This window comes from Puma concolor, chromosome B4 (assembly GCF_028749965.1).
Source record: "Puma concolor isolate L17-30 chromosome B4, mPumCon1.1.hap2, whole genome shotgun sequence".
Classification (NCBI taxonomy): domain Eukaryota; kingdom Metazoa; phylum Chordata; class Mammalia; order Carnivora; family Felidae; genus Puma; species Puma concolor.
The window spans coordinates 66859008-66883640 of NC_141673.1; the positions used below are offsets into that span (position 1 = coordinate 66859008).

The 24633-nt window shown below is 47.3% G+C and overlaps 1 protein-coding gene across 3 annotated transcripts; it reads left to right on the forward strand.

Annotated features, from left to right (window-relative positions):
* The first annotated feature begins 3690 nt into the window (after positions 1-3690).
* On the forward strand, positions 3691-22137 carry ARF3 (ARF GTPase 3). 3 transcript variants are annotated; one of them, XM_086713518.1, is made up of 5 exons: positions 3691-3887; positions 17095-17335; positions 18147-18257; positions 18499-18623; positions 19179-22137. In XM_086713518.1, the coding sequence occupies exons 2-5, from the start codon at positions 17188-17190 to the stop codon at positions 19338-19340; spliced, it is 546 nt and encodes a 181-aa protein (XP_086569644.1). In that variant the 5' UTR covers positions 3691-3887; positions 17095-17187; the 3' UTR covers positions 19341-22137. The 3 variants fall into 3 exon arrangements, with proteins under 3 accessions (XP_086569644.1, XP_086569642.1, XP_086569643.1); XM_086713516.1 differs by lacking the exon at positions 3691-3887 and adding an exon at positions 5092-5132; XM_086713517.1 differs by lacking the exon at positions 3691-3887 and adding an exon at positions 13028-13092.
* The last annotated feature ends 2496 nt before the right edge of the window (positions 22138-24633 follow it).

A 24633-nucleotide genomic window follows, 5' to 3' on the forward strand; every position in this document is an offset into this window, starting at 1 on the left:
ACACAGGCCCTATTTACTTTTTATGTGCCTCAACTCCAGATTTCACCTTGGTCCTTGCCCTAGAACAAGGGTTGGAATTTTTTTTTCCTGCAAAGTGCTTGATAGTGAATATACAGTTAACCCTTGAACAACATAGGGGGGTTAGAGGAGCCTCCCTCCCCATGCAGTCAAAAACCTGTGTATAACTTTTGACTTCCCTAAAACTTAGTTACCAACAGCCTACTGTTGACTGGAAGCCTTACCAATAACATAAACAGTCGATTAACACATATTTTGTGTGCTACTTGTTTTATATGCTCTATTCTTACAATAAAATAAGATAGAGGAAAGAAAATGTTATTAAGAAAATTGTAAGGAAGAGAAAAAACACATTTAGAGTACTATATGGTGTTTACTGAAAAAAAATCTGTGTATTAAGTGGACCCACACAGTTCAAACCCGTGTTGTTCAAGGGTCAACTGTAGTAGGCTTGTGGGCTTTGTCGCAACTACTCAACTCTGCCATAATTACTCAACTCTGCTGTTGTAAATCACAAGTAGCCATAGACTGTACATAAACGAATGGGCGTGGCTGTATCCAAGAAGGCTTGATTCACAAAAATGGACTGCAGATGAGATTAGGTTCTTTGGCTGAACTCTGTTTACCCCTGCCCCACACCACATGGTCACCTCTTTTCTGGAAATTTCAAGTACCGAAGGTATCTCAGCGTTAAACCAGGAGCCAAAAGAGCAGGTGCTTTTCTTTATGGCTCCAAGTCAGAGAACCTGGGAGGTAGATATAAGACTAATGGGAAACATATAAAGGAGATTCCAGTGCTCAAAAAGGGAGTGTTTTGCTCTGGAAACCAGCAAAACCAGCATGCTTTCCTACTGAATTATTTGCACGTGTATTTTGTCCTTCCTTATTCAGAGCTCTTCTGCATTTAATCTTAGTAAAGTAGTTCCTGTATCTTTCAGAAGAGAACTAGAGAAAACAGATTTTTAAAGCTTTTTACAATCTTTCTATTCCTAGCTCAGTGTCTTTGAAAACAAACCGTTATCATTCAATTCAGAAAAGGGATAGACCTCATACATTTAGGACTAAATGTTTATGGGGTTACAAGCTGCTGATTCTAACAGGTCATCTCCTTGGCCAGGGAATGTTCTCTCCATTCCTCTAGGCAATAGATATATCTGCTACCCAAATTACCCTCAAAAAACAGGTGATTTTGCTACTGGGATAGCAAGGACATTTTGAGGAATGTTGGGTTAGGGCAGTACTCTACGGCAAAATTTTATGTCCTTGAATTTCCACTTGAGAACTCTGGGCTTGGAAATTTGATGGAAGCAGTAAGATGTCTTATCCCACTTCAGTCACTGACTGAGCCTGGTGTGTACGGGGGAGTGGGGAAGAGGGGGTGTATCTAGAATAGGATATGAGAGAGAATAATGATAAGGAACATTCAGAATGGGAATTTCTCACACTTAGGAAGGGGGAGGAGAATCTCCAATGGTATTACAGAAAGAATATTTCATCTTTTTCCTGTTTCCTTCCTCTGTATTCCCTTTGGTTCCCTCTCTTTCTAGCTTTCTCTTTCGTCAGACACACTCTGTGGCAAACTTAAGCCCCAAACCACAACCTTGAGAAATTCCAACTGGATTTTGTCAGCAAGGCCAACACCCCCCCCCTCCCCTGCTCCCGGCACACGCGCTGGGCTCAGACCCAGGCCTGGGGTCAGTGACGAGAGTGGGAGTGTGCAACCCACAGAGTGGGTGGCTACAATTTCAGCTTTTACTTAACTCCACTTGCAGTCAGAGGGAGGGAGAAGGACTGATGAACTGTAAGTCAGGCCTCTTGGCCTCCTTCAGCTCTGGATGAGCTCTTCTCCCGTAGCCTTTCATGTGGTTGGGAAGCTGGGGAGTGGCAGTTGCCGGCTAGTTGCCAGCTAGGCAGCACCCCTTCTGTCTCTGCTCCTGTTTGCTCCATGGGAAGCACCCAGGGATGCTGCAGCAGACTCCAGACTCCAGACAGGTGAAGGCTGGGAGATTCAGTCCCATTCATCAGTTCTGACTCAAATGCCATGGTACTTGCTGCTAACCATATTAGGCTGTCAGTATTTCCATTCTTGGTCACACCTGGAACCCAACCTGGAGAGGATCTGGTCTTGGGCAGGGACACTGAATTTGTACCTCCTGTCAGAGTCTCACAAGGCATGTTGGTGTCATTGGGGCACTAGTGAAGGGGAGGGGGGTGCAGAATATTATTTTTAGTGGTCAGTGTGGGGCATAACTTGGTGGGGGAAAAATTTTAGGAAAAGAAATGGAAAGAATAGTCATGGGGAGGTATCACAGGGCCTAATCTAAGAGCATGCAAGAAAACTGAAGGAGTCTTCTGCCATTTACAACACAGAGCTTAGCAGGGCAAAGGCCCTTAATATCAACAGCCCAGGACAGATACAACTCTCTTTGTTATGAATATGCTCCTTGTTATCCAGCTCATCCCTCACCATCTTAAATTAGGGCCATCTCGGCTTCACGTTCTAGGGTCATGCTATTCTCCATGTTAAAATAAGAGAGAAAACAGACTGGGGTAAGAGGAAGAGTAGGGAATGTACACACCAGGAATAGATGGGGACAAGTGTGGCTATCTACCAACCTAGCTCTTGGAAAGCGACAGGAAACAAGGCAAAAAAAAAAAAAAAAAAAAAAAAAAAAAAGAAAGAAAAAATCCAGAAAAGCAACAATTTTGACTCAAGCCTTAGGGAACAGCTATGTGTTCCCTTATACTGCTATAAATGAGGGGAGAGGACACTTAAAGAACCTTCTTTTGTTCTTAGCATTACTAGTGCTCTTCTCGCACAGCAGAGACTGTTCCAAGGCAGCTTTGCGTGTCTAGATCAGGTGCAGAAATGAGTGTAAAGGAAGTAGAGGTGGGCACGAGTGGAGAAGCATGGGTGCAAAGTCTCTCACTTTCCTTGGGATACTAAAATTCATAGTCATCTAGTCACACATCCTCAAACCACGCCTCTTAATATTAGGCTTCCACCGGTTGTCTTTCACTTTCCAACCTCCTAACTGGTCCAGAGTCCAATTGTTTCCTTCGGTCTCTTAAATTCATCACTCTCTCTCCTCTTCGCCATGGGAAAGGATCTCCTGATTCAGACCCCTGAGTACTCAGACCCCTAAGACTCAGTCTTAGGAGTAGTGAGTAGCAACACTGATGCAGCGAGGGCTCTCAGGTAGTTGCAGCTAACCAGGGTTAAGAAATAAAAGATGTGGTCTGGGGGAACTCTGGAGCAGCGGAATTGAAAAAAAAAAAAAAAAAGGTGTGGAAAAGATGTTGTCTAGAAGAGTAAGGTGATCCATAACAAGGACTGTTCACTCATACCCTGCTCCTGGCTTTGCCTCTCCGCCCAAACCCTCTCCAGTGTGGTCAGCACGCCGCTCCAGTCCTTAAATTCCAGGAATGGCCCTGGAGCTTGGGATTCTCACCTCAGTCCCCACTGCCTCATCCCCACTTCCCGGCTCCCGCCTCCGCCACCCTCAGCCTGCAGCCCCCACATCGGCCCCCGCCCAGGTTCAGCTCCAGCACCCGGTTGCCTCTGCTGCAGCCGCTGCCATGGTGATGGATCTCGCGAGAACTGCCGCACGCTACCGCGCAGTTCTCGCGCGATCGGGGAGGTGGGAAGTATCCCGGTCTGGGGGTGGGGGTGCGCCGCACAGCTCCCGTCGCCGTCGCGGCTTCCGGTGCTAGGTGGAGGAAAGGAAGGAGGGAGCCAGGGAGCGGGGCCAGGGGAGCAGTGGTGCCGAAATCGGCTTGGGGGTGTCGGAGGGAGCGGAACCAGTGCCGAGCGGAACCTGCGGGGGCGGAGGCGGCGGCCGCAGCGGCGGAGCTGGGAGCAGGAACAGGTGAGGGGCTGGGGAAGGAAGGCGGGTCTCCGTAGAGGAGAGGCTCGGGGAGGGGGCTGAGGAGATAGACCCCCCTCCCCCCGCCCCAGGCATTGCCGGGCAAGGAGCGGTGTGGTCTTTCCCACCGGAGAGCTCGGAGAGGGGGCGCCGGGCCAGTCTCTCGCCTGCCCCCGCATTTGAAGGACGCGGAGCTGGGGTGGGGGTGGGGGGCGCACACGAATTTGTGCCTCTGCCTCGCACGCGGGGGCGACCCGGGCTGCAGTTAGGTTCTCCTCGCCTGCAGGAGGTGGGCTTACGAGGGGTCGGGGTTGAGGTGGAGGAAAACAGTCCATAAAGAGGTGGTGCGGGGGCGGTGATGACTGTTTTGTATCCTTTTTCTGTTAAAAGGGCTAGGGAATGCCTCTTTTTCCTATCTTCTCTCCCGCTCCACCTTAGCACTAGGAGACCAGAGCCTTGCTGCGGTGACACCCTCTACTCCCATCATGGGGCAGGGGTGCGTAGGGGGTTTAGGGATTAGGTGACAAGGCAAGCTACTGGGGCACCCCGGGGGCACTGTTCTGCTAAAGGTTGCGCTTTTGGGTCTTGGGAACCACACGTTGGGAAGAGGGCAGCAGGTGGGGAGCGGGAGGAGAAGAGGCAGGAGAAGGGGGAGGGGGCATCTGATCTTGCTTGGAGAGGAGAGGTGGTGCCTTCCTCCCCCAGGCAAAGCGGGGGCGGTCTCACAGGAGGAGGGAGCAGCTTGTCGCTGGCTCTGAGTTTGTGTCTTCCAATCCGCTTTCTTGCTTTAGGAAGTACCAGGATTCCCGGAACAGAAAATGGAGCCATTGCTTACACCAGTGTTTGAGGGAAGGAGGGGGAGGTGGAGTTCCCTGTTAAACCTAGCCACTTGAATAGCAAAGTGGTAGCTCCTCTCTTGGGGGAGTTCCCTTCTTTTTGGGTTGTATTACTGCCGGTCTCATTCTGGCCAGGCCCGGAGGAGTGTGGTATGTGGTCAGGAGTGAGAAGAAATAGTGAGGTCATCCGGTTGAGGGAGAAGCGTAACTCAAAACCTGTCTCTGCTGCTGTTGGATTGGGTCACCCCTGGTCTATGGCATGAAAGTTTTATTGGTAGGAGATCTGCTGCAGGAGTCTGATTGCGTGGGTCAGTGCAACAGGACAGAATCTAGTCTCTGCCTACTTTTCTCCCCTTGTTCCTTAATCAGGTGGTGACCAGCTTTGCTGCCATTTTGTCTTGAGCTTCTTGGGGTAAGTGTCTCCACTTGGTATGACTGGAAGGGAGCAGTGAATTGGTTATTGCCCATTAGACCTGAGTTTGAATTAACGTGTCTCTAAAAGCTCATTTTAAGAAAGAAGCTGATCCACAGAGGTCACTTTTTCACAGAATGAATCAATGACCTTGGATTTAGCTGGGAAGGGCCCCCATGTATGACATATTTACGTGCCTCCTGCCTCCCAGCATAGAATTATTACCTTGCACCGTCAAAATTTTTGTGTGTGTCTTGTTTTTCCAAAGAGAAGAAACATTTCAGTTGCAGGGATTGGATCTCATGTTGTGTCACCCACGATGCCCATGCAAACAGTAGACACTCATGATGTATATGGGATGTGAATGGATAGAACTCAACAAGCTTTCTGATTACAGTTTAAGGAAAGAGAGAGAGATGATTTGACTCTCAGGGAGAGTGCCTGGGGATAGCTGAGTGAGGGTACAAAAGCCCTTAGCCATTGTAATTAAGTCTGAGTCTCTCCACCTTCCTAAGAGGCACAAAACAGGCCTGGATAATGGAAACTAAGACCCAAAGAGAAAAATATTACTAGAACACTAAGTCATTATTTATCTGAAATCTCAGATCCCCTGCTTCTCTATGTGGGCTAAAGGGGTCTCCGTTAAATGTTAAGTCAAAATTGGAATTCTGGAGATTATGGAGGAGGGAGCCAGTATCTGTGGTGTGGTGCCTGGCACAGAAGTGGTGCCAGTGAATGGTAGCTGCTATTATTAAACTGAATGCAAGTATAAAGGAGGGAGGACAGCAGGCTGGAAAGAGTGGAAGTGAAGTCTTAAGTGCACAGAGGGTCATATTGTGCGTGTTCATCTCTGCTACTCTCTTTTCCACTGAGTCAAGAGGAAATGGACTCAGAGGATAGTGGGTGGGATTTGTTACTTAAAAGGAGGAACTTCTTTAAAACCAGTTTTGTTAAAGCCGAGTAAATAATAGGGAAATTGTGGAATCTGCTTCTCTGTACACCTTTAGAAATGGCTGCCAAGCAGCCGGAGACTCAAAGCATCTCACTGTGTTTGGTTCTCCTCACCATTTTTTTTTTTTTTTTTTTTTCCTCCTCACCATTTTTGTTGCAGGTCAATTTAGAGGCAAAATGGTCTGGTAATTGAGAGTGTGGTCCTTGGAATTAGACAAAATTGGGTTCAAATCCTGCCTCTGTTAATTACTAGTTGTATATAATTTCGGTGAAATTACTTGTCCTTTCTTATTCCTCATTTTCCTCATCAGTGAAGAGCATGACAAAGATAGTACCTTCATAATATAGGCATGAGAATTAAATGAGATAACTGAGTGTAAAGCACTCAGTTTCATACAAAGCATGGTAAGTTTCAAATAAATATTAGTTGCTACGAATAATCACCATCATAATAGTAATAATAATATGAGCACTCAGGGCTGCCTTAGAGAAGGTTGACAGAAGAACAACTTGCTGCCTGTGTAGAGGGATGATTGTTACCATGACTTTCTTTGCTGGTTGTAGGCTTATGAGCAATAAAATCTTTTTTCAGCATCAGCCTTACACAGGCAGCTCCTGCTGCCCGAGTGGGAGGTGAAGCTGGAGCAAGGCAGGGGCCCTGAACCATCAACTTGGATGCAGGGTGAGGATGTGGAGGCTCAAGAATAGTGTTCATGTTAGAAAAGTCAGCATGGGGTGCCTGGGTGGCTCAGTCAGTTAAGAGTCCGACTCAGGTCATGATCTCAAAGTTCGTGAGATTGAACCTCACATCGGGCTTTGCACTGTTATTATGGAGCTTGCTTGGGATTCTCTCTCTCCCTCTCTTTCTGTCCTCCCCAGCTTGAGTGTTCTCTTCTCTCTCAAAATAAATAAACATTAAAAAAAAAAGCATGATTGAAGTAATGGTCGACTCTGATAAAAGAGCACTCTCGTTGACCTAGGTCAGTGATTTAGATTTCAGGGTCCCTTTATTTTAGGGCTCAGTATTTCAGCATCCTCCATTTCCTGGGCCACTTTTTTCTTTAAAAATTTTTTTTAATGTTTATTTTTGAGAGACAGTGTGAGCCGGAGAGGGACAGAGAGAGAGAGAGGGAGACACAGAATTCGAAGCAGACTCCAGGCTCCAAGCTGTCAGCACAGAGCCCAACGTGGGGCTTGAACCTGCGAACCAGGAGATCATGACCTGAGTGGAAGTCAGACACTCAACCTGCTGAGCCACCTGGGCGCCCCTGGGCCATTCGTTTCAGGGTCTCCTTTAAATGTCTACTTCTGAGTACGTTTCAGAATGTACTGTATGGAGGTCCAGAGTTGTGATATCTATGTAATTCTATTTGCTATACATTTTCAACATCTGTTGCAGTTATAGGTAGAGTGCTAGTAAAGCTTTTTGATAGTGAAAAAACATGGGGAACATCTAGAAAGAGTTCCACAAATGTTTGAAGGTTTGTATTATAGCCTGGGTAGGAACTGACTGAGGTAGGGATTCCGTGAACATGTAAGAGCTTTGCATTGGACTTCTCAAAGGACCAGAAGGGACATGGCTCAGGATTTCAGGGCTCTACCATTATCACCATATTCCTGAAGAAAGGTGAGATGATGGGGTGTAGCATATCTCATCATACCTTTTAGCTCTTCTGTTACTGATGAGAGCCTCGTATGACGCTTCCTTTGTGAGTGTCAAGCATGGATGTTTAAAATTTTTTTTAATGTTTATTTTTTAGAGAGCAAGAGAGACAGAGTATGAGTGGGGGAGGGGCAGAGAAAGAGGGAGACACAGAGTCCAAAGCAGGCTCCAGACTCCAAGCTGTCAGCACAGAGTCCGATGCGGGGCTTGAGCTCATGAATTATGAGATCATGACCTGAGCTAAAGTTAGATGCCTAACCAACTGAGCCACCCAGGTGCCCCAAGCATGGATGTTTAAACTTAAATAATTTAAATGTGAAAGGAAACATAATTTAGGCTGCAGGAGAATGTTTGCTCTCCGTTGCGATGTTTTTTTTTTTTTTTCTCAATTTTTTTTTCATGTTTTTTTATTTTTGAGAGAGAGAGAGACAGAGCACAAACAGGGGAGGGGCAGAGAGAGAGAGGGAGACAGAATCTGAACCAGGCTCCAGGCTCCTAACTGTCAGAACAGAGCCCGACATTGGGCCCGAACTCATTAACTGTGAGATCATGACCTGAGCTGAAGCTGGACCCTTAACCAACTGAGCCACTCAGGTGCCCCTTCATTGCGATGGTTTTTGACCCTTTCCTCTTTTTTTGTTAAAAGCAATAGAACGTTACCTTGTGTAAAATCTTACTTGAAGTCTAATACATTTAGTGGATAAAAATGGAGCTGCTCTAGGGGCGCCTGGGTGGCTCAGTCGGTTGGGCTGCCGACTTCGGCTCAGGTCATGATCTCGTGGTCCTTGAATTCGAGCCCCACATCAGGCTCTGTGCTGACAGCTCAGAGCCTGGAGCGTGCTTCGGATTCTGTGTCTCCCTCTCTCTCTGCCCCTCCCCTGCTTGCTCTCTCTCTCTCTCTCTCTCTCTCTCTCAAAAATAAGAAACATTAAGATTTTTTTTTTTTAAATGGAGCTGCTCTGGTGGTGGTGTAGAGTCATGGAGCATAATTAGAGCCTCTCATGTGGTTCCCCCCACCCCCACCCAGAAGCCTGTGAATCCCACCCAAGGAACCTTAGGGTTCTGAAAATGTAGCAACTACTTCTCGAGTTTGTCAGATACAGGAAGAGGATCAGGGATCATCTATAGAATAGTCTTCCTCAACCTCAGAAATGTTTCACCACCATCGTTAGAACCAGACTCCTCAAAAGCAAGCATGTTAGTCACTAGCCACAGATTAATCATGGTGTTGGGGACATGAAACATGAATAAGGCATGGTCCCTGTTAGCAAGGGGCTCCTGGTTTGGTAAAATATTTCCCCAATCTTTTCTCATCATGGCATACATAGAAAATGGTAATAGACATGGTGCTTACAAGCTGAGGTGACTGGCCCTTGAATTCTAGCCATCTTAATCTCTGCCTAGCCATCCAGTCTGATGGGATGTATGGCAGACCTGTTATGCATTAAAGGCACATTATTTCCAGCTCTGGAAAGCAAAATAGGCAAATGTAAATAAAACATACTGTGGTAAGTCCTAGAGTAGACATGCATTTGCGGTGCTAAAGGATCAGATGGCTCTTACTCCCCAAGCTAGTTGTTCCCTGTTTTCTGAATCCTTAGACTGCTCTGTAATGATGGGCCTTGTCAAACCATGGCTTCCTGTTTCATCTATTCACAACAGCTCCGTTTTGACTTGTGAAGTGGGACCAAATTGGGGCAAAGGTTTATTAGGGCTTTAGGCTGACTACTCATGGAATTTCAGTGATGCTATAATTAAGAAAGCATAGTGTTCTGAATAGCTAAGGCATTGTATAGATGTAGGCATTGGAGCAGCCATGGAGTATCAGGCGATGGAACGGTTGTAAGCTGGTCAGATTCGAAGAATAGGGCAAGCTGATAGCTTTGGTTAGAGGGCAGTGCCACAGAATGTTCCAAAGAAACAAATGAGTCTGGTTTTTATCTGGTCACTGTTTTATGTGGCTAAGTCATGTATTCTGAAACAGACCTGATTCTCTGTTCTGACTTGCTGAGGTTTGTGCATGGGAAAAGCCAGGCCCTTCCCAGGTGTTTGGGTCTTTCTAATCAGACGGGCAATTTAGGATCTTTCCTTGATAATGTGGCCTTCTTTCAGGTTCTCCTATATTGGAGTCGTCTTCTCAGACTAGAAGGGAAACTGGCATAATGATTCCGGCCTGAGCCTAAACAACTGTTAAGTGGAACCTAATTTTAGTTAGGTATGTTTTAATTTGTAACAATATCATCAATTGCCTAATAGCTAAGTTCAGTAGGTATCTTTCAGGCCTTATCTTAATTTGACATTTCTAAAGCCTTTGACCCTCCTTCCTTTTTAAAAAATGTTTTTTACTGTCTTGACTTCCTTTGGGCCCCTCTGGTACCTTCTTACTTTCTTTCCTGGCTTCTGTTTTTGCCCAGTGCTTTAAATGTTGACATGCCCCAGGTTTTTGCCTTTGGCCTTTTTTTCCTGTCCCACTGTACACACTCTCCCTAGATATACAGTTAGAGTAGCATCAGTTGCAAAAGACAGAACACACACGTGTGGCTTAAACAGTAAGTGAATTTATTAAAGCGTATATCTTGAAGTCTAGGTGAAATAAACCAGACACAAAGGAATAAAAGTGTATGATTCTATGTGTATGAAGCATCTAGAATAGTCAAATCCATAGACAGACGTAGAATGGTGGTTGCCAGGAGCTGGAGGTAGGGGAAGTGGCGGTTATTATTTAAGTTACAGAGCTTAAATTTGGGAATATGAAAATGTTCTGAAGATAGGTGGTGCACAACAGTGTGAATGTATTTAATGCCATTGAACTGTGCACTTAAAAATGGTCAAAATGGTAAATTGTGTTATGTGTATTGCTCTCTATACACACACAAAGAAATGTAGGGTTACAACACTTTTCTTTTTAATCTACCAGCTTGGCAGGGTCATTAAGAATGCAGATTTTCTTCATTTTTCTGCTCTGACAGCCTAGAGTTCTTATGTCTGTGCCTTCATGTTCTCAGCATCTCATCCTTCTATGTCAACATCTATAGGCTAGATTGGGGCGCCTGGGTGGCTCAGTCAGTTAAGCATCCAACTTCGGCTGAGGTCATGATCTCACAGTTCGTGAGTTCGAGCCCTGTGTCAGGCTCTGTGCTGACAGCTCAGAGCCTGGAGCCTAAAGGCTGGAGAAGAGAATGTTGCCATATGTTTTTTTTTTTTTTTTTTTTTTAAATAAAGTCTATTTATTTATTTTGAGGAAGGGGGGAAGAGAGAGAGAGAGAGAGAGGGAGACAGAGACAAACACAAGCCAGGGAGGGAGATAGAGAATCCCAGGCAGGCTCCAACCACCAGCGGGGCTTGAACTCACAAACTGTGAGATCATGATTTGAGCTGAAATCGAGAATTGGACGCTTAACTGACTGAGCCACAAAGGTGCCCCAAGCATATGTCTTTTTTTTTAAGATTGAGGAAAACTTTCCTGGATGCTCCCAGCAGACATTCCCCATGTCTTATTGGCTAGAATTAGCATATAACCATTCGTGACTCAGTCACTGGCAGGGGAAATGAAATGCCTGTATCCCTTAGGCTGATCACTTTTCCTACCCTAGAGTTGGGGAAAGGTATCTTTATACCCCCAACCCCAACATCTGAACAAATTAGGTCTTCTGTTAGAAAAAAGAAGAGGAAGAATAACTGTTTGGGTAGATAGCCAATAACTCCTGTCATCCTGGATCTTAGTTTCTCTTACAGCTTCAGTTACCATCTCTGCAGATGATTCTCAAATACCCAGCCTAACTTTTCTCCTGAAAATCAACTTAGCACCTCAAAATCAAACTTTATTCTAAAAACACCTTCAATCTCAGATCTGTTTCTCTTGTATTTCTTGTCTGAAGAAGTCCCACCAGATCACCCACTCATTTAATAATCAGTCATTAAATCCTGTGGATTCTACGATTTTGATGTTTCAAATCTGTCCTCTCCTTTTTATTGCCACCTCTGGTTCAGAACTTTTGATTTGTCAACGGTATTACCGTACCTCCCACATGGTCTTTCTGTCTCAAGTCTTTTCTCTTTATTTTTTAACGTTTTTTAAATTTATTATTGAAAGACAGAGGATGAGCATGGGAGGGGCAGAGAGAGGAGGAGACACAGAATCCAAAGCAGGCTCCAGGCTCTGAGCTGTCAGCACAGAGCCCGACGCGGAGCTTGAACTCACAAACTGTGAGATCATGAGCTGAGTCGAAGTCGGATGTTTAACTGACTGAGCCACCCAGACGCCCCAAGTCTTTTCACTTTTTAATTTATACCCTAAACTATTGCCAGAATGGTCTTTTTTTTTTTTTTTTTTTGGAAAGTAAGCTTTACATCTAACATGGGGCTCGAACTCCTGACCCTGAGATCAAGAGTTGCATCCTCTGCTGACTGAGCCAGGCACACCCAGAATGGTCTTTTTAAAGCATATACTTGATCATGTTATTCAATATGGCCTTTAAGGCCCTTCATGATCTAGCCCCTGCTTACCTCCAGAGTCATCACTTTCTTCTACCCACTATGTGATATCCAAATAATCTGCCTCTCAGATGCACCTGGCTTTGTCTAGTAAAAAGTGCTGTCTCTAACTCAAGTCTTTATGTCTTTGACATGCTGTTCCCTCTCCCTCTTTATTGTTTAATTACTTCCTATTCTTTAGGAGTCAGCTCAGGTGTGACCTGAGAATCAGAGAATCGCCCTTTACCCCTGTTTTGATTAGCTGCTCCAGCTTTCTGTCCCCATAATACTATGTGCTTATCTCATTCTTACCCTCATGCTGTTTTGTAATCCTGGGTTTGCTAGTTTTCCTCTCCCATGACAGTTTCATGAAGGCAGAAGCTGTCTTCCTCTCTGTATCCCTAGTTCCATATACTCAATAAATGCTTAATGAATGGATGGAAGCTGACATCTGAAGCTATTTCTTGGCTTTGGGAAATCTCTGAGTCCAGTAGAAGTCATTGAGATACTAATCTAGGAGTTCTTGTGTGCTTGTGATTATAGTGCTCTTGAGACAAAAACTTGGAAAGCTTATAGAGGTCACAAGCCAGCTGTGCTAAGGAAGCTAAATACAGGCGGACCCTGCTTTTGTTTCCTTAAATTTTATTGGTCTGCTCCATTGGCTTTGCTAAAAATAGCATCTCTATTAGTGATATCTCAATGTGAAAACCGTCTGGGAGCAAAGCTGCTTTTAGTGCACCCTGCTTGGCAGCAGACTTTGGTTTTCCTTTCCTCGGACCCATCATGTAGCCTGAAGAGGAGGAGGTGGTGCCAGATCAGAAGTCCCCTTGGAGGTGTCTTACGACGCAAGCCTGAGTCAGCCACAGGAGTCAGGTGAGGGGAGTGTGTGCGGCAGACCTAGCTGTGACTCTCAGTATCACTTGGAGAGTGAGGCAAGAATGTTCCTGCAACACACACAAGCCAAGATGGCTGAGCAGTTTCAGCAACAGCCTGCCTCTCCTGGGGGGGTGGAAGGATGGACTTGGGGGCGGTAAGTAGCCCTCAGTGAGGACATCCTCAAATGAGGCTTAAATCAGGCAGTGTGCTTGATTGAACTCCTGCAGTGTCCCAGACAGATTGTCCTGGAACACATTTTTTAGAGCTCTTCTTGTCGTTTGTACCACTGATAACAAAGTTTGTGATTGTAAAGTAGAATGTTGAGATATACTTTTTAATACTAGAGATATTACTGTATTCCATTTTTTATTCTAAGCCACTCACCTTTAGTTTTAACTGCTGATTCCTGGTTTCTAACAGCCCATGGAACCCTGGCATTTTGCCCTGTGAACACAGGAGTGCCATCTGTGGTAAAAGAGAGTAACTATAGGCTGCAGAGTACATAGGGAAACAATCCAGGGTTTATGGTTTGTTTTGTTTTTTGTTTTTTTTTTTTCTTTTTTGCCATTCTGCCTCCCAGAGCTTTTTCTAGGAATGCATTATGGTGAAAGTGAGAATCAGCTGTATAGACCAAGATTTGTGTTCATGGCACAAAGCTGAAAGTTGCCACCATCCTCATGGTAGGGGCATCAAGCTGTCTGGTAATAGGGACAGATCAAGAAAACCAATACCCACTTTGGAATGCTCATCTGAGTCAAGCTCTTGATTATATTAAAGAGGAGCCATAATTTCCACTAATGTCAAGGCCCTGGGCTTCCCCCCAGAGGACATGTGGTAACTCCTTGGGCATTTCATCAGTTATCCATCTGCCACATTGTGTATTAAGCGGCAAGAGAAAATTCCACCAATTTTAGTCTTCTAGTCCTTTTGGGGTGTTTCCAAACCAGTCTTTGGGTCAGGTATGTGTGGAGAATGGCCAAGAATTGACAGGATATCTAAGAAACCATTGGTGCATTATACAAAGATACCAAGTGCTGCTAGGGCAGAAGAAATGATATAAGAACAACCTCAGATGAGGCTTAAATTGGCCCATGTGCTTGATTGAACTCGTATAGTGGAATTGGCACTGGGAGTGGGACGGATCCAAAATAAAAGGCATAGTCCCTGCCCATGGAGAATACAGTGAAGCTGGAGAGACGGTAAATATACAGACTTATAAAGAGGAAAAAACTCCACAAGTTAGTAAGTGCCACTTGAGTGGTTCAGATGATTCAGGGACATACCAGGAAATAGAAATAAGTGTAACACTGGGATTAGCTTTTGAACCAAGACATTAGCATGCTAGCTTAGCAAAGAAGCAAACCAAAGTACAAGGTTTGCATGTTTGGGGGCAAGGGGTATTTTTCAGTCACTGCTGTACTCACAGTTGATAATCATTTACTCAGCAATAATTTCATTCTCGAAGGACAGCAAGATAAATGTGTGGCATAAATTTAATACAGAATCTGGGCCAAAGCCTATTACCAAAGTCTTAAAGGAAAGTATCATCTGGAGCTGGAGAAAAGGACACCTGGGCAGGAGACAAGATATAAAAGTAGGAAGACTTGGGGAAGATTTAAATTTCTGTAGGTGATGGTGGCAGGACCGGAAATCTGACTACTACAGATTGCTGGGGTTGATGGAATCTAATCTTATTAGTTGGGCAGATGTCCCCTCCTGCCTCAGGGATCCTCTGGGATCTGTCTGCCTGGGTGGGTTGAGGCAGGATGGGCAGGGACGATGGCTAGTGGGCGACTTGGCTGAAGTTGAGCCCTAAGGTTGAGCCAGGTCCTCTCTCTGGGGTGTGAGCCCTTTGGGTCAGGGGCAGGGCTCATCTGAGGAACCTACCAGGAGCACCACGCCTGGCTCATTAGTGGATGTCTGAGAAGGCCTTTGAAGATGAAACACTCTGTAAGCACTCATTGTTTCTGTTTTTTGGACAAACTAGTACTTTGGTCTCCAGGGGCTGTTGATCTGGCTCCTTTGTGCTAGTCTGGAATTTGCTGCAAACTGAGGAGAGTAGGAAACAAACAGAACTGAAATAGTTTTTGAGAAAACAGCTAAACTCCCACTAAACCCCCCATGCTTTAGCTTGTAAATAGGATTCCTACCCATCCACCTTTCACATTCTTGGGTTTGGGTGCACTCTGTCTTGACCTGTTCCTTCGCCTGCTGGGTTTGGGGTGTGTGTGTGTGTGCCTCTGGTTCCCAGACTCTATAGAGAATGCCAGCAGCTGGCATATGGTGATTGCTGAATAAGCTGCCTGCTGACGCATGTCTCCTGCAGGCACAGAGAACTGGCTGGCATGGGCGATTCTGAACCCCTGTTTCATTGTTGTTTCAAAGATGCATTTCTGTGGCTGTCCTGTTCCATAGAGAAGGGAGGGAAGAAGAGAAAATGAGTGACTCTGATTTTGTCTTTGGGGGCAATAGGTAGTAGGGTGGGAGGATGGGCATTTTGTACCTTCCTGGTGGTTCTTAACTGCTGTCGTCTTCACTTTTTTAGCAGATATTTGTTAAGTTCCTAGTATGTACCAAGCATAAGCTTCCAATCTGAGTGAGCTGCTAGTAAGGCCAGTTATAGACCTTACTATTTTAGTTCATTTCTTCCACTGCTATGTGCCAGGCACTAGTCAAGGTACTGGGAACACAGCAGTGAACAAAATAAAGAGCCGACATTGTAGAAGGAGAAAAACACAACAGCAAGAAACAAATGTGTGATGTGTCTGATGCTGAGAAATGCTATGAAGAACAGTGAAGTGGGATAAATGGGGTAGAGAGTGATGTGTGTATGTTTTGGTGGTTGTAGAAGGCCTCTTTGATAAGGTGATACTCAAATGGATGCCTGAAGGAAGTGAGGGAGTACTCTGGGAAGGTTAACTCAGGGCAGAGTGAAGAGCAAGTACAAAAGCTTTGAGACAAGAAGGTGTTGGGGAATTGAAGTGGAGTGAGCCAAAGGGAGAGCAGTAGAGGATCTAACAACAGAAGCAGGGGAATGCAGATCATGCAGGACCTTGTAAGCCACGGTATGGCTTTGGGTTTTACTGAAAAGGAGATACGAAACCAAGAGAGGGTTGAACCGAGAAGCAGCATGACCTGATTTTGGTTTTAAAAGCAGTCTGGCTATGTGGAGAATAGACTGAAGGGGGTGGGGGGAAGAGGCAGGGAATGAGGTGACTGCCTCATTGCAGGTGAGAATGTAGAAAAGCTGTCCTTGGATGGGCCACAGTGAGCCTAGGAATGAGGGGGAGCCTAGGAATGGCTGAGGAATGAGGGGGAGCCTCTCCCCACCCCATCTCCCAGCTTGGTGTACGGTTGTATGAACGGGAACAACTTGAGCAGCTGGCACTTCACAAAGTGGAAAGGATCAGCCTCTTTTAGGGAGGGTTACTTTCTTATTTCTTCCTCATTGATTTTGGTGTGTGGAAGGAAGGTAGAATTATAGAAGTAGAGAAAGGGAAGAAGTGGAGTCCCTTGATTTGAGCAGAGAGCCTAGACCTTGGGAACCTGGCAAGCCCAAACCTTGTCAGGAGTCACAAAGAGCCACTCCTCATTCCACTCCCTCCTCTCCCAGCCTTTCCGGGAGTCTCAGGGTAAGGCTGAGGGAGGGAGGGGCATTCATGGTCTCATAAGACCTTATATGGTATAGAGTGTCAGAACTCAGGGGACTCTAGAAGTCATCTAGTTCAACCTCCTCCATTTATAGGGGCAGATATGGATGGGTGAAATAACTCATCCAAAGTCACATGGGTATATTACTAGCAGAGCAGGGGTCCTGAGTGTTCAGTGCTTTGTCTCTCTGCTCCCAAAGACTCAGGATGTGTCTGAGTAGGACTTGATCTTCCTAGTCCTCTCAGGCTCTCAGTTTGGCATGAACTCCAGCCATGACTTTGGCAAATCCCATTTGCACGAGATCCTGACTAGCAGATGGTGGTAATGAGTTTATGTTTCTTTGCCTAGGATCAAGTTCTCCATACCAGGGGCCAGGCCAAAACCAGACTGCCACTGCCCCCACTTGAGCCCGCCTGTCCTCAGAAAGTGGTTGCTGTGATCATGGGTAATATCTTTGGAAACCTTCTCAAGAGCCTGATTGGGAAGAAGGAGATGCGTATCCTGATGGTGGGCCTGGATGCCGCTGGAAAGACCACCATCCTGTATAAGCTGAAACTGGGGGAGATCGTCACTACCATCCCCACCATCGGTAAGGGTACAGCTTAGATGTAGGCTTTGATGCCAACAGCTGAGCCAGGCAGGGGGCCTGTTCCTAGATCCCCCACCTGGCCACCAGGCAAGTCCATGCAACTTGGGGGGATTCAGGGAAGGATGGTTATTTAGCTTACTAGCAGGTGCTGGGGCTGCCGTTTGCCCACCTACCCTGGTCCTCTCTGATGCGGGAACTTCCGAAGCCTGGCACTGAACAGTCGCCCTGAGGCACTGAGCTGGTTTATTCTTTGTGTTGTTTGAAAAGCGGGTGAAAGGCTTTGATGTTCCTGCCAGGGGCCAGGAGTTGGTTCGGTTTAGATCCTCAGTGGCCCTGATCCTGGTTAAGACCTGCCTGTGGGAGGGAGAGAATTTGCCTTATTGATGGGGCTCCAGATCATCATTGTCCATTGGTTCTGCATTTGGGGCTCCAGGACTATAGCTCACTTTTTCTTCACCGTGTTTCCCAGGCCCTACTTCTTAGCTGTGGCAGACTCTGGTGGCTGAGGTACAGGAATGGGGCTGAGTCATTTCTTTGCAGGAGGGAGAGGCAAAGACTGAAGAGAATGAGTGGAGAAGGTTAGCTCATGTTACCCAGGCGATTGTGAACCTCCTGACTGGCCCTTCTCATTCTCTTCCTCTTTTTCTCTTTTTGGCCTTTAGGCTACTAGGTCAGGGAATACCAGGCCTGAGGAAGCCTTAGTTTCCTTTGCTAGGATCATAGCCAGGCTGGGGGAAACAGAAATGAACCCACCTGGGTATTGTTCGCAGGCCTGGTGTTTGAGGCCAAGTGGCCATTGTTTTTTCCAAAGGGTTCAACGTGGAAACAGTGGAGTACAAGAATATCAGCTTCACAGTTTGGGATGTGGGTGGCCAGGACAAGATTCGGCCTCTCTGGAGACACTACTTCCAGAACACCCAAGGTATGGAATATGAATTGCCCAGGTTGGCACGGGTTGGTTGGGTATGAGCAGAAGGAATGACCTTCATTTTTGGTTATGGGCAGCCAGTTCTTGCCTGGCTGCAACTCCTAGGGGTGGGAACAAAGGAGGAAAGGGAGCAAATATTTGGAGGGCATGTGGAGGGTGTTGTCTTTTGGTGGTGTGTGTGCGGGGAGAGGGAGTTCATCTGCTCTCTTGTGCAGCCCATGCTCTGCCTCCCTAGGGTTGATATTTGTGGTCGACAGCAATGATCGGGAGCGAGTAAATGAGGCCCGGGAGGAACTGATGAGGATGCTGGCAGAGGATGAACTCCGGGATGCAGTGCTCCTTGTCTTTGCAAATAAACAGGTGAGACTTCTCCCCACCCCTGGATTTGAGAGATGACAACCTGGCTGTAGAAATCATGAGCCTTGGGGCTTATTGTAGGGGAAGCCCTGTGTTCTCAATTTTGGAAGTGTGGGAAATACGATTAGCTGGCTTCTTTATGTTCCTCTTCTTGTCCCCCACCCAGCTTTAATTAGCAACATTTCTGTCCTCAGAGATTTGGTGTGGTAGATACATCACCTCAAATCCCTCCTTCATCTTTCCTGATGTCTACTTTAGTGGAACTGCCCTCACTCCTGCAGTCAGACAGACATGATTCTTTGCCCAGTCTGAATCACCTCTCCACTTCCCTACCAACCCCATATTTGGTTTGCAGCTCCCCAGTGGAATGACCTTTAGTGCCTTGAATCTATGGCTCTAGGATGACTAAATCCAAAGCTGCTCCTTAGGACCTTGTTCTGGCTTCTACAATGGAGGAGGAGGAGAGGGTGCTGGTACACATCTCTTTGGTAGTTGGGTGCTCTAGAAGCCTTTGAAAGATCCTGAGGCTCCTTTTTGTGTGTCTTCCTCGCGCTCCAGGATTTGCCTAATGCTATGAACGCTGCCGAGATCACAGACAAGTTGGGCCTGCATTCCCTGCGTCACCGCAACTGGTACATTCAGGCCACCTGTGCCACCAGCGGGGACGGGCTGTACGAAGGCCTGGACTGGCTGGCCAATCAGCTCAAAAACAAGAAGTGAGAGCCAGGCAGCCCTGTTCGACCACCCCACCCACCCCTGACACACCTACTGTCTCCCTACCCCAGTCCTGCCCCTTCCTTCCCGTTGCCAGTGTGGCCAGGGCCCTGGGTATCATGTCCGCATGCCCAACAAGAGCCTTGCCTCCCCTGCCCTCCCTCCTCTTCCCTGTCCATGACCAGTCCCCAGTTGTTGTCCTGATGATGAATCATTCCAATTTATCGGATTTAAAACAAAAACAAGGTTGTTATGGTTTCATGGGGTGGCCCCCCTCATCCTTGGGTTTGGGAGGTGGGGTGGGGTATTCTCTTCGTTCGCTTCGTTTGGCTCTGGTTGCTGTGCTCTTGGCATCTGAGTCCCTCCCCTTTCCCCACAGGTCCTTCTCCTATTCCCCGTCTTCCTTTCCTTTGCCACCCTCTCCCCGTTCTACATGGAAATTGCACGGGCCTCTCTGTGTGTGCGTGCATGTGTGCGCGTGTATATACATGTATAGAGAGATATATATGCAGGGGCCGGGGGAAGGGTGGAGGGGTGGAGTGCAGCTCGAGGCTGGGAGCCAGGACACTGCCCGCTCTAGCCTATCATCTGCCTCTCCCATGTTGATGAGATAAAGGGAAGAAGGTAGAGGGAAGGCTGTCCCACTTGCACTGGTTCCTCTCTTCTCTGCAGGTGGGTTTTTCTGGATGATAGGATGGATGGTGGATTTTCCACCACCATCTTCCCGTATACCTTTCTCTCCTGCTTAGGGCAGGGGGGTGGTGTTTATCTCTAGATGACTGTTCCCAAGGAGATACCATTCTGACCTGCCTTGTTAGTGGGGAGAAGAGAGGAGCCCACTCACTCTTACCAGCCCAGTGTTTAACTGGTCCTCCTCCTCATCCTTAGATCTGTTCCTCAGGAGCTTGTGGGGAAGATAGGGAGAGCAAGACCATGGGGGTGTGTTGGGACCAAGGGCACTGGGGGGGGTGGGCCTCAGGTTTTTCATCTTCATACTTTTGTGTTGTTACGAGGTGAGGCATGGATTAGTCCTGTTCCTGCCTTCCCATGTGCCCCCCCCCCCCCTTATCTTCTGATCGTGGGGATTGGGTGGTTCATCTATCCTTTGTCAGAAGTTTCCTCACTTTAGTAGTCCTGCTGGCCTGACCAGGGCTGGCTGGGTGGTTTAATGGGAAGCAAGGGAATGGGGGTGACATAGCAGACCTCAGTTTCAATTCCCCTTCTCTCCACTTCACTCTTTTTTTAGTCCAGGATGTGCTGAAGGCTGAAAATGTTCTATTCTGTTTCTAGACCCTCAGGCTATCCTGCTGTCCCTCCTGACTCCCATCCCAACAGTTTTTCCCTGCCCGTTTCACCCACTTCCCATAAATCAATTTGAGGGTTGGAGTGGAGGAAACAGAACTCTGAAGTAGTTGTTGGTGCTGGTGGGATGCAGTGGTCTTCAGAGTCCTCCCACCATAATTATGTAGTTGTTCAGAAGCTGCTGCTGCTACTGCGTCTCTCTGTGTACAGGGGGCGCTTGTCCCTGACGTCCTGGCCTGGGTCCTGACTTTGCGGTTTCTGTGAAGCCGTGGCTTTTCTGTGGGCTCCTGTGTGTGCTGGCTGCGCCCTGAGCTCCTGAACAGCCACCCATAATCTTTCTGCTAAGGTCAGGGCCCAGGCCCCCTGACAAGCATGGCTGAGGGACCCCTTCCCAGGAGTGTCCCAAGCCCCACCCCATGGGGCCAGGCTTCCTGCCACCTTTGTCTACAACAGGCAGATCAGTATCCCCACCCTGACCCAGGTTGAACTGTGAAAGAGAGGTTCCAGGGGTGTCTCCCTCAGTGCCAGTTCCTTAGTGATGTACTATTTACCCAAGATGCAGTGGGTGTGGTGTGTGCAGGTCTCTTGATCTCTAGGCCTGTGTGTGTGTGTGTGTGTGTGTGTGTGTGTGTGTGTGTGTGTGTGTGTGTTTGGTGGCGGGGTGAGGGGAGAGGGGTGCTGGAGCTTCTATTTCATTTTAATGTATATTCACTCCCATGAACCCCATGGATGCTTCTCTCCACCCCTTTTCTTTGCTTCTGCCTCAGTTTCCTCATGTTTTTGCTCCTGCTCCTGTTTCCTCTCCCTTCCTGAACTCTTTCCTTGGCCTTCTCAACTCATTCACTGCTGTTGCCTGCTGTCGTCTCCCCTTTCCTTGTTTCATTCCTACTTAGGATTCCCCACTCTTGATCTTTGCGGTAGGTGAGAATTTTGCCTCTTCTCCTGCCTCCCAGTCTGACTCTCCCTAGTTAGATGTCAGTCCCAAATAGGTTTTTCTCATTTTAGGCCCACCCCTACCTTGCTTTGGGGAGCTCCAGAGACCAGCGGGCCTGAGCGTTAGGAAGCAGCCTTGGAGGTTGCCTTGGTGCTGCTCAAGGATGTATCCAGCAGGGGGCAGTAAGTGATCTTGGTAGTGTCCCTGGCTGCCAGGCCCTTGGCAGGGGTGGTCTCTTCAACATTCCCATTCACCTAAAAGCTCTTTTTGGATTGGGTTTCTCATTCCATTTTTGCTTGCTCCCTTCCACACTCTTCTCTGGGAGATTTAATTTTATGCTTTCCTTTGTTACAGCCTCTTCCCCCCCTGGAGAATTCCCCTCCCCCCCAAAGTTTGTTTTGTGGTGTTATGGTGGTAACTGCAGTTCTGAACAGGTTTTTCTCTTCTTTTTTCCTCCTCTGGAATGTAGACTGTATATGTTTAATAACTCACCTTCTCTCTCCTTGCTCAAAATGTGGGATACGCGATGACTGTGACCCTGGTTGGAAATTAAACTTGTTTTATGCAGCTTTGGAGCAGACCTTCATCCTTGATGTGCAGCAGCCATGGGACAGTAGTGTAATGGTGAGGGTACTTCTGTCTTTGGTCCCTCTCTGTAGACTGCTCCTTCTCTCAGCAAAGGGGTAGAGGGTACACTTGACAGGGATGGGGCTGGGGGAGAGTGAGATTATTGAGGAATTTAGGCTTATCTCTACACTGCTTACTACTTCCCATCATACTCCAGAGAGGAGCATAAATGAATTGGGCACCAGAGTGTGCCTTTGTGACTTTGCTCCTTAGTTGTAAAGGGTTTAATCCTGTACTTTGCTTTATTTATCACCTGCTGGTAGACACTAGAGACTTGAGTGGCTAGAGGACCCTGAACTCGGAGTGACCCAGACTGCCTCCACTCTCAGATCTCCTGAGCCCTGTGCATCAGGTGCTTATAGTTGCAGGGTCCCCTCATCCATAGACTGGAGTCCCCTCACTCGTCTAATTTTGGATTTTGGCAGTGAGTAAGCATGAAGGGTAAAGGCCTGGATAGTGTAATGAACTTGATCCTCTTTACAACTGTGGCCCTGTATCACCACTGCTTCAGGCATGTGGTTCCCCATTGTCAGGATGCCAAACCTCATCCAGAGATTCCACAAATGTCTTGAGGGAAAGGACAAGCCTCCGCCCTCCCAACCCACTCCTGTCACTACTCTCTTCCTCTCCTGCTAATACTGTCTGGCTCCAGGCAAAGAAAGAGATAGTGCTCCCCTTTCTTTAGGGGGTGAGATCTGGGTGAGCTAGGCAGGCCATCCCCACTCTTGCCACTTTCTTAAGTGTTGTGGGAAAGGGACAGGTTTTAGGCATATAGTAAGTTTGAGAGCCCCGAGTGCCAGTGTGAAGTAAATCATTTGTATTCAGTTACCTCCCTGGTCCTCAAAAGCTCTGCCTGGTGACCAATGTTACTGATAAGAGCACCTTTCCCAAGTGCTTTATTTGTACATTTGTAAGTATGTTCCTTCTAGAAGAACCCCTCATAAGATCGTGATAATAGAGAGGACTTTAGCTGGATGGCAGGCCAGTGGGTGTCTTTTGACCCCTGAAGAGGACGACCTGATCCGTTTTGTCCCTCAGTACTCTATTTAAGATTCCAGAAGGGAGGTGCGGGGGAACCCTCTTGTGTCAGTTGCTTAAACCTTCCAGCTTCTTTCAAGAGGGGTTGGGGGGAAGAGGGAGAGACTTAACCTGGAAAGTAAGTGTTTAGCATCCAGCTCTTAGGACAGATAGCAACCTTATCTGCCCAGAACTTGAATAGCTCTTCAGTCATGGCTTGGCAGACTTGGGCCCAGGGTCTACCTCAGAATAATCTGGGTAACGGAGCTTCCAACATGAGCTTGGAGAAAGTCAGTGGAAGGCTTTGGATTGGTCAGGCTGGTGTAGACAGAACTGTCCTCCTCGTTACAGAGTTTGGGGTCAGTGGCAGGGAAAATGAGTGTGGGTATGTGTGAGTTTCTCAGACTAGAGGTATAAGGTTTGAAGGCTCTGGGGATTCGCTGCTATCACTTCCAGTTCAAGTGCCTAGATTGGTCAGAGCAGAACATTGACAGGTATTTACTGAGTACTTTTGAGGGTTCCAGACCTGTGCTAAGAAGGAGTCAAACCACTGGATAGACCTGGGAATCCATTTCTGGGACGCTTTGAAATCCTTTGGGATATCCATAGTGCAGTACATTGGGGTAGTGAGAGTTGGGGAATAACTGGGGGATACCCCTTTGCTACTGCTTGCTGCACAGAGTGGTGTCTTTGGGCAGGCAGTCATAGTACTAAGAATGCTTCCAGTTCTGAAGGGTGTGGAATTAGGAGGGTCAAAGTCCATCTCTCTACTTTCTAACCTGGTACCTGGAGGGATAGAGTTTCCTGCTGGTCGCTGGGGAAAGATAGGATCCAGTGGCCTTCCTTCCTCTACAGGTTTTTCATTCTAATTGGGTTTCCTGGCCCTGATTGCTGGGGTTGGGTAAGAAATGACCCTGAATTCCTGAGCAAAGGGAAGAGGAGGTTAAGTCTGAGGAAATCCAAACCTTATGAAAGGGAGCAAGGCCACTGAAGGCAGTGGCTGGAGGTCTGGAAGTGACAAACTTGTGTCAGGACTGACGACCATCATGGCTTGAAGGTGAGTGTCTGCTTACGTGTGTCACTTTGGCCATCAGCTACAGAAGAGAGGATCTGGGCTCTAGTTTAGGAACAAATCTGGTTTCCGAACTGAACATCGTGGAGTAGAGAGGATGACACTCAAGCCAGAACTTTGACTCTCTAGGCCCAGAGCCAACCAGTGTTACCTATGCACGCTTCCTCCCACCACCCTTACTCCTAACCAGGCACGTTGAAAGCTGTCTCTGAAGAGGTCTGGACAGTCAGTCTGGGCCTGGCAGGAGGTTTGAGAATGAACTTGTCCACCTGGCACCCTGCCCCCCCCCCCCTCCGCCCCCCCCAACATCCACCCCTTCATCACACACATTGTTGAGAGTCCTCCTA